This window comes from Punica granatum, chromosome 4, assembly GCF_007655135.1.
Source record: "Punica granatum isolate Tunisia-2019 chromosome 4, ASM765513v2, whole genome shotgun sequence".
NCBI classification, from domain to species: domain Eukaryota; kingdom Viridiplantae; phylum Streptophyta; class Magnoliopsida; order Myrtales; family Lythraceae; genus Punica; species Punica granatum.
In genome coordinates, this window is record NC_045130.1 from 10,635,442 (window position 1) to 10,645,443 (window position 10,002).

At 44.5% G+C, this 10,002-nt stretch overlaps 2 protein-coding genes across 2 annotated transcripts; one reads left to right on the top strand and one right to left on the bottom strand.

The window, feature by feature from the left end:
• Positions 1-750: 750 nt before the first annotated feature.
• On the top strand, positions 751-2,821 carry LOC116205402 (cyclase-like protein 2). The gene is made up of 4 exons (XM_031538002.1): positions 751-1,317; positions 1,934-2,089; positions 2,324-2,394; positions 2,476-2,821. Exons 1-4 carry the CDS (start codon positions 885-887, stop codon positions 2,599-2,601), a joined length of 786 nt encoding a protein of 261 aa, XP_031393862.1. The 5' UTR covers positions 751-884; the 3' UTR covers positions 2,602-2,821.
• Positions 2,822-3,743: 922 nt separating this feature from the next.
• LOC116202633 (SNF2 domain-containing protein CLASSY 3-like) lies at positions 3,744-8,089 on the bottom strand. The gene is made up of 3 exons (XM_031534229.1): positions 6,413-8,089; positions 5,954-6,112; positions 3,744-5,854 (listed from the first exon to the last, which is right to left on the bottom strand). The coding sequence occupies exons 1-3, from the start codon at positions 7,793-7,795 to the stop codon at positions 3,974-3,976; spliced, it is 3,423 nt and encodes a 1,140-aa protein (XP_031390089.1). The 5' UTR covers positions 7,796-8,089; the 3' UTR covers positions 3,744-3,973.
• Between the last annotated feature and the right edge of the window lie 1,913 nt (positions 8,090-10,002).

The following is a 10,002-nucleotide window of genomic DNA, read 5'->3' on the forward strand; positions in this document are numbered from 1 at the left end:
TGCTCGATAAATCTTGCTGCTACCTTGAATTACCATTTACCTTACCGCCACACTTTATATTATAACATTGTAGTAAGCATATATCTTCTCATAAAACCGATTCATTTAGCTTTTTATAGGATTCCTTTGCAGCTTTTCCCCAAACCGTGCATTATCGAATTGTTGCAAGGAGCATAGGATGCAGGGACATTTCCAAAGCCCGAGATTTAACTCTAGCCTGCTACGTTCATATCTTTGTAGATAATGCTTTCAGATAATTTTGCAGACAGTGAGCTATTTATGATAGTTTCTTGCCATATCGAGTATCATTAGAAACATAGTAGACTTTCTTCTCTTTTTCCCCTGCCTAGAGCTTCTCTTCATAAATTTTGAAGCCTTGCCCGGGATTGCATTCTGCAGTGTATCAACATTAAACTGCAAAATACATCCCCTTATTTTTAGACCTCTAGGCTGAAATCGTGAAACTAAGGTCTTGCAAACATGTCCATAACGGGTCTACCCGATAGAAATCTCAGGTGAATGCAGTGTTGGACACATCTTAGTCTACGAGAATAAGTTCTTTCCATTTGATTAGGTATATAAGCATTAACTTTCCCGGTCAAGGCTGCGATGGCGTAATAGCATATGTTAATACTCATGATGAAGTGGTTATCAAAATAGTAAAATAAAACTTGTGAAGCGATCATGAATTCGACTTTGTCGAGCCCTATAGCAACCACAGTCCATATTCATTCACCAAAAGAAGTCAATATTAGCTTATGCATTAAATCATTGTCAAGTGTCAACCTACTACGACACAAATTTCTTCGGCTCCATTAAATATTTAACCTTTGAACTGAGCATATATCTGTAGTAGTCTCACTTGGCTCCACATCACAGCAACAATGAAAGCTCTGCTCTTCCTTGTCTGCCTACTCTTCCCCTTCATCACTGCCTCCTCCGTCGCCTACCCCTCTGTCCCAGACTGCTCCTCCTCCTTCTCCGATGGTGGTGAGGACCTCCAGCCTCTCCGTCGAGAAACTTATGGAAGTGGCTGGATCTTCGACATAAGCCACCGGATCACCTCTGAGATGCCAGCCTGGGGATCCACGGATGGGCTGGGGCCGTACCTCAGGCTCCGCACAAGCATGAAGAATGGATCACTTGCAAACTCCTCAGAGATGAAGCTGCCGGCCCACACCAGGACCCACTTGGACGCCCCGGGCCATGTTTTCGATCACTACTTTGATGCTGGGTTCTATGTAGACTCACTTGACATGAAAGTCCTTAATGGCCCTGCCCTGTTAGTCGATGTTCCAAGGGATAAGAACATAACTGGTACTTACTTAATTCTCAGTTGACTTGTTGGTTTGTGATTTCGTTGCTGTTGAGCAACCGCTTTTCCTAATAGCTTTTGGTACTTAAAATTTCAGTTTTCAGTTCTGTGCGGTTTCAGGAAATATGAAACTGAAACCAAACATTTTAAAAAAATAAATCTTTGAAACCAAACCAAACCAGATTGTTCTACAGATACACCAAACTGAATCGATTTACTCGGTTCAGATTTTCCGTTTGAACAAATTTGGACAGCACTAGATAGAGCTGGCTGCATGGCTTGGCAGTCAGTTGCTCTACGGAGTCCTCGACTTGACATAATTCTCCTGGTCATAAACCATGAAGCATAGTCGAGTTGAGGGCTGGCATCCGATTTGATTTTGTCATAAACAGCTAGAGAGAGTACAATTGCTCGAAAATGGGAAAGAGTACTGAAACTATGGTCGTAAATGACCCGGAAAGTCTCACATGTGAGACTTCATCTAATGCCCTACTCATTTGCTATGGCCCTCGAGCTCCGGTGATACTTTCTAAGATGAATTAAATGCTGAACTGGGGAGATGACCAGTTGAACAGAGCTTGCATTTGTGATCATGTTGTTTTATATCCTATTTATCAGCTTTCCATGTAACAGTATACCCAAGAATGTCCGTACCAAAGTTCTGTTTATTTATCAGGCGGCTCATGTACACGAAGGAGTTTGATACGAGCTATGCCGGTTTTACGAAGGATGGAGCACAGCGGTTGGTAGACAACAAGGACATCAAACTGGTCGGTAAGTTGCATCACATCTCTTCGTATGCACTCTCCTTAACAAGTCTTGTCCACTCATAACCCAATATTTATATTCCATGGATAGAGTTACGTTTTAAACAATATGATTCTTCAATAAGAAGCTTCCATAGGTTATTCACTTCACTCCCTGGTACTATTTTGCGTTGCCATGAACATTTCCGGGATATACTGTATTCAAGCTAACACGTCCATTGATATGGAAAACCAAACGCAGGAGTTGATTACTTGGCTGTAGCTGCCTATGACGATGCGATTCCATCTCACCTCGTTTTCCTTGAGGGGAGGGTAAGACATTTCCATTGATAACTAACTTCATTACACTGTGTTGCGGCGCCTCCAGATGAATCTCTTTGAGATGTTCCCCAGGAAATTATTCTGGCAGAAGGCCTCAAACTTGATGACTTGCCAGCCGGGATATATTCCGTCCATTGCTTGCCCCTGAGGCTGGTCAGGGCAGAGGGATCACCAATGAGATGCATACTAATCAATTGATTGATCAATCTCCGTTAAAGTTCTGGAACAAATACATGGTGGTGATTGAACTTCTGCCGCTCCTCTTAGTGACCGAACTAAAACTCTCTCTGCTCTTTCTTTTCTCAGAATGTCAGATCGCTTGCTGTTAAACTCTTTCCATGATGAAGTGTGCTAAGGGCTTTCTTTTCTTTTTGGTGCCTTCCTACCTTTCAATGTACTCTTTGATTAGCAGACCCTAACCCTTGATTCCGACCGTTCGATTGAGTGGAGGTGGACTGAAGTATGAAAAGGAACTTACGTACTCAAAATATAATAACTAATAGGCAACTAAAGTACATATACGATCTCTCGCAAACGATTAATGTGTTGTGAATTCGTAAAATGAAATAGAATTTGAATACGAACCAAGACGCAACCAGACAGATACAGAGAACTGGCCTCTCCTGTTCAATTTTTGGCAGTCAATATAGTTCGATCTAGACAACAATAAAAACCAACCCAACCAGCTGCTGTAATAAGAACCGACTTAACCCAAAAAAGGGACCACATCCACGAACATAGGTACTTCAACAACTCTGCTTAAAGCAGCTCGATTTCTATTTCTTTTTCCCCCAGTTCGACTTTACAACAGAGCGAACATGGCAATTACAGCAGCAGCCAGTTCACTCCACAACGCACAGGAGTAGCCAACGTGCACAACACATAGAAGTTGGGACGTTGCTGGTAACATTAACGGCAGCACTGAATATCGAAATTCATCATCATTGTCACCACATGCTGGACATTGGGCATGAGCTTCATATTGATTCAGCACTAGAGAAAACAACACCGAGCACTTTAATAGGCTTCTTGAAAAGGGCATTAGCTCATGGGAGATAAAAGTAACTGATTTGAGCAAGAACCCCGTGTTTAGACAAAAAAATTGCAGTAAACCCGATCATCTCCATAAAATACTCGATGGTAACTAGATCTCCACTTTTGGCAGTTTCAACATAAAATTGCAGTAAACAAGGATGTCCCCGGTTGAAGAAAATGAACACTACACCACCACATTTGAAAAGAAGAGAAGTAATGGAGCAAGCAACAAAAGCAAATACAGAAATAACAGAACACAACTGATTGTGCAGAGCAAACAGATTAAAGCAATCAGGAATTTACAATTGCAAACACGTTAATCATTTTGATTCTAAATTTACAGAACCCAGTTCGAGATCTTATCGAACATATCCTAGCAATATATTAGTATGCCACTACAAAGTCAGACTTCAAGCAGTTGTTAGGCTATTGTGATAAAACCTATCAGTACAAGTTATAATAACAAAAGGCTTCTCGACTTTCTATCTAAAGCAAGCATTCGCAAAAACCAATCATTAGTTACCTATCAGGTGAATCAAATATTTGGCCCAAAATTCTCAACTAAGTCCATCTGCTTGGGCTGGTACCTAATCTGATGAAACAGGTCCCTGAGCTTTGGGTGCGAAGTCATCTCCTCCAGGATCTTATCGTAAAAAACAACACCCAATTTCTTCTCATTCTTATCTCCATTGGATGTGGTAGCAGTGAATACAAGCTCAGACAGCCGATCCTTGTGGGCTTGCTTCTGGTACTTCTCCCACTCAGAGGTCCCTTTCATAATGAGGTGGTATGTGTAGACCACTCGCTTCTGTCCAAGCCTGTAGGCCCGACTAATTGCTTGCTTTTCCTTAGAAGGGTTCCATACCACATCGAGAAGGATGATACGAGAAGCCCCTACCAGGTTTATCCCCTCTGCACAAGCCCTGATGGAGGCCAGGAGGACCCTCGCTTCACTATCAGGATCATTAAAGAGGTTGATAATCGGTTGCCTCTGGTTCATGCTGAGTTTCCCAGTCATCATGAGAACCTCCCTCCCCTTCGTCCATTTAAAAACTGAGCTCAGCTGGAGGGCAATTGAGTCCAGCGGGTCGATGTACTGGCTGAAGACAAGGACTTTCTCACCCATCGTGAGGCAGAGCCGAAGGAACTCCACAAGGAACCTTGTTTTGACTCCTTCACTCGGGTTGAGCTTGTGTCTTTCAAGTTTCTCCTCCTCTCTAGAGATTACTGACCTCTCCTCAGCTTTTAAGCTCAAGACAAGAGATGGATGGACAGAGATTAAAGCTTGCTTGTGTTCGAAGTCAAACACGTTGTCCTTCCTCTTCCTCTTCGCAGTCTCAGTGTCATCAGCACCCTGAATGCTCCTCAGTACATCCAACTGCAGCTCGCTCGGGTTCAGGACCACCACAGTATCCCTGAGTCCAGGGAGATTCTTTTGCAATATATCCCCCTTGTGAAGGTGAACAAATGGGGCCATAATTGCCTTGATCTCGTTAATCCCTTCATCAGGGTTGCCATCGATATAGGTGCTGGTCCCCCTCTTACAGAACCTCTTCAGGTGTGGGGGGATCGACTCAGCAATCTTTGGCCTGACAACATAGAGAGTATTGTGGAGCTCATCAAAGTTGTTTTGGAATGGGGTCCCCGACAAACTAACTCGCTTCTTCGTTTTAAGCCTCATTATCTGATTCCACACATCACTTTCTCGGTTCCGAGGAGTATGACCTTCATCAAGAATTACCAGACCTGGTAGTTCGAGTAGGATCTTCCTCATCTGCTCTATCCGCGCACTTTCCTTTGTGAGTTTGGCAAACATTTCATAGCTCACCACAAGGATGCTCTTGCTCTTACTCCATGAATACAGCTTTACCATTCGAATTGAGTCGATGTTCCGAGAGAGCCTGTGGGAGTCAAGCATCTTGACAGCCTCTATGTCCTCTTTCCCTGAGAGCTTCCCGTTGAGGTTATGAAATGGAACTCCAACTCCCCATTTCTTTTTCTCGTCCTCCCATGTGAGAAGCAAACTCGAGGGAGCAATGATGACAGGATGGGAGTCAGGGAAGAGCTCTAGATATGCCTGCAGGAAGACGAGGGTCAGGCGAGTTTTCCCCGTCCCAGGAGCATGGGAAATTATGCAGCCACCAACATCTTTATGCTTCTGTAAAGAGCGGTTTCTCAGCTCATCGAGAATAATGGACCCTGCAAGATTCCTCCACATAAACTCGAACCCTTCTTTTTGATGGGGGTACAATTGATTTCTCGTTCCGGGAATGAGATCCCACACAGTTCCACTGCCAGTTGGACCGAAGTAATCAGCAGAACAGTCCTTGGGGGCCTGGAACTGAAGGCTATCTAAGGTTGCAGCATCCTTATCCCGGTAGTAGCCCCTGTGTTGCGTTTCTGAGGGGAAGTTGTCCTGAAAATTGAATCAACAGGAGCAAGAAAAAGCCTGTAAAATTCTGAGGCATTTTAAAACAGAAAGCAGGCTCTACACTAAGGATTACAAAGAACTTACAAATGGGGCGTAGTAGCCGTCTATCTCAACCGCGATGTGGGAGCAGTAGCGGCACCTCTGCCCAATTTGCTCATCAAGGATGAGGACATGCTTCCCTTGGCGGCAGAGGGCAGTTTGAGATGTCTCGAGCTCTGTATCATCTGCATCTGTATCCTCATTCTGCAGGGCATTAGGAAAATTCAGTTTTCCATGTTCTAACAGATGCATCAAAGAGAATGTACTGAAATTCGAAACCCAAACAACTATGATGATTTGATTTCCATTACTTCAACAAATCCCATCAGAAAAATTAGTTCTGTCTCCAGAATTACAGGACAGTCCATTTTTGCTTGTACATGTGCATTCAGCTCAATCTCCTCCAATCCCATTAATGCAAATTACGATTAGAGCTCACGCCATGTCGAATTAGCTAACACAAATCATCCCGAAAAAGACAAGTCAGTTAATTCATACACTCACCCGGGGAGAGTACGAACCGATCTGATCTGCCTTGAGACCAAGGTTCATCATTTTCCATAAGTCTTCCATCTCCTTCACGTACTCTGATTCCTCCACACGTTTCTCATCATCAAACCACGGGAACTTCACAGGAAGCAGCTCCCTCACCTGCTGCTCATCTTGGGACCCGTCTCCAATTTTGCCATCCTTCTTCCATATTGATTCGGCAAGAATTTCAAGAAAGTCGGACTCTCTCGAGATCCTCTTCCGAGCTGGAGCCCTTCTCCCCTCTACCACAGTTTTCTGCTTCTTTGGAGGTCCCTTGCTGCTGCTGAGAGCGCCCGAGTCCCTCGCTTCCCCATTCTTCTTCCAAGGATGATCCGAACATCCTGAATCTCTTTCACTTTTTCTCTTACCTTCTCCCTTCTTCATCGTAGGTGCCTTCTTAGTCGGGGGACTGAGTGCAATCTCTTTCTCCCTCAATTTCCAATGGCTGCTTGGAAATGGAGTGTGTCCCGGTCCTGTGGCCCCTCTCGTGCTCATTCTCGGGCCCGCCTTTGACCGAGTGCGGCTAGCAACTGCACCGGGCACCTCTACTCTAGCAAACACATCAGGGACGTCATCCATGTCATCGCCATCACTCAATCCTAAGCTAATCATCTCCACATCATTCACCTCTACCTTTGGGCTAGAATGAGAACCATAATACTGCAGCCCACCTTTGCGAGAACTACCAGCAGTCTCCTTCTGTTGAGCTCTAGGCCTTCCTCGTTTCCTCTCTTTACCGGCCTTTTCGCACTGCCGAACAATTTCATCACGACTCTCTGTTCCCCCATTCTCCTCCTCCTCCTTCTCCTCACCCTCCGAACTCAGGCCGAAGCACTCATCATTACTGTCCTCAGCATCAATCTCATCAGAGGTCTTATTCTCCTTAAAACCAGAATCAGTTTCAGGAAGCCTCTCCTCGCCCCCTTTGGGAGGGCCCTCCTCATCATCGGAGGAGCTTGGCCCAAGACTGATCACACTATAGTCGTCCTCTTCACCCCCCCTCCTCCTATTTTGCATCTCCCTGTCACGCCCGGCCCCAGCACGAAGATCAGTACTTCCATCACTGCCAAACCCCACGTCTAAGCCATCGACATAATCACTATCTGTATCACCCAGGGAAATGACCTCGTAGTCCCTGTCCTTACTCCGGTTTCGGCGCTTTCCTCTGCTGCCGGGACGGGCTACTCCGGCGGGGTGTCGTGATTTCTTCGCCGCAGAGGAAGAAGCTTTCGTTGCCTTCGTTTCTGAAGGAAAGGTACCTCCTTTCTTCCTCTCCAAGCCTCTTGAGGAAGATGCCGTCGACATTTTTCCTTTCTGGAGCCGGGTTCTCCAGGCCACCGGGCAAGTGAACTCCATGGCAGATTTCTCCGAGAAACGGCGGCCCGAAGGGACCAAGAAACGAACGACTAGAAGAACAAGAAGAAGAAGCCCTTTCTTTCTGAACGGCGAAAGGGAAGATGAGAAGATCAGAGCACACGGAGTAGATAGAGAGAGTGAGAGAAAGGGATGACGGATCGGAGAAAAACAGGACCGAGGGGAGAGGGGAGAGAGAGAGATAGACAAGACATACAGAGAGCAGAAGGGGAGAAGCGAAGATGACGTACGGACAAGGGAGCTATATTTGCATGGGGGAGCAGTCTTCGGGCGCCAAAAATCAATTGTGATTTAGCCCATAAAAATTAGTCTCGGCCAATATGTCGTATGAGAATGATAAATTACGTGCTCGATCATTTCTTTTTTAAGATAATGATGATATCATATATCACAAGAACATTTTCAACCGATCCGACCGGGGAACAATCAGCATAATGCATCTCGAGATACTAACAAGTTATTAGAGTGACCGAAGAGGCAGTCATCACTACCATATTATCAGAGTACTGGCACAGTATATTATAACGTGAGGACTTGCGTCAATAGGTTGCTGTCAATTTAGTCATGAATCGTTCGAACTCCGCTTTTCCTACATGGAGGTGTCATTGATCTATAAATCTTCTTAATTCAACCTAGAGGAGAAGTCCTTAAATTTATTGCCCTTTAGTTGATGTTAAGAAATCATCAATGCCAGCCTGTATTATTGAGCGTAACATCTCATCGCAGAATTAATTGAAGCATATCAGGTCAGGTGAGGGGTACGGATGGAATGTTTTATTAGTAATCCACATGCGACTCTTGAGTTTTTGAAGCATTTTTATGTTTGATTTCACAAACAAATCGACCGGCCTTGATTCCTTCTTAGCTTATTCCCGCTTGTTATGATATTTTTGATTTTACAGCGTACGCTCACGACCTGTTTTGACGAGGAATTTTGAGCAAAAAGGGTGGACGCCATTTAAATGACAACATTTGTGATCCAATAATAAAAGGTATACTAACCTAAAATTCATGAATTATATTCATTTTTTTCCACTTTATTGACGAACTTTACTTTTTAACACGAACTTTGATTTTCTTATCACGTTTTTCATTAATCTAATTTGTTGATGTAGGGACAAACGGCGCTGAGATGGCAAACTGTATCATGCCATATCAACAAAAATACTATAAAATAATAAAAAAGAAAAAAAATGCAAAGGCCTTTGATCGAAGAAGGGGGAGGGGCACTCCTGGCCACCTGCCCCTAGATGGAGATCTTCAATGGAGTCAGACCTCGTCGGCGAACTCCGTCCGAGGGCAAGTGGCCAGTGGGACCGTCTCCACCCCTTGATTTTGGACCTGACTTCGAAGAACCCAATTGTTGGATTCTCCAAAATAAGAGGGTGGGGCAACCTAGCCGCCCAACTCCATCCACCTCCATCTTGGGGTGGGTCGACGAGAGGCACCCCCAACCCAACCCCAGGTTTCCGATGAAAGACTGTTGGTAACCTTTACTATACTTTCTTTATTTTTTGATTGTTTTATATTATTTGTGCTGATGTGGTGTAACACCATTTGCTACTTAAGTATCGCGTGTCGTTATATCATCAAATTGGATGGATGACAAACAGAGGAAGAAAAATAAACTCCGAGATTTTATATGTCGAAAAATAAAGTTGATGACAAAAGTGAAAAAGGAGCAAAGTTAATGATTGTTTGTGTGGAAGCAGGTGGGTGGGAGCAAACCCGGCAATGGTTGGATGAAATTAAACATGGATGGTGCTGCAAAGGGTAATCCAGGAGTGGCCGGGGCTGGCGGATTTGTGCGTTACCAGCTTGGTCGGTCGTTAGGAGGTTTCGCCTGCAATATCGAGATTGTGACATCTGTATCAGCTGAAGTGTGGGCGGTGAAAACGGGCCTAAATATCCATTCGATTTTGGATTTGAAACTCCTTGGAGTTACTGGAGCGTTTTTGGCGTGATTACCCGTTCCATAAGCCGTCATGAGTTCACGAAGCCTCAGGAATTAGTCGGGCGAAACCCAGATACCACGGGTTAGCGAAAAAAAAATAATAATAATCTTGACTAGTGCTTTTGAGCTTCCTTTTAGGGCTTTGCCGGGACGATATTGGTTAGTGGCAGTTGAGCACATTTTCCCGAAAGTAAAAAAAGTATGCAGATTGACTGGTGAATCACGCGATTACTCT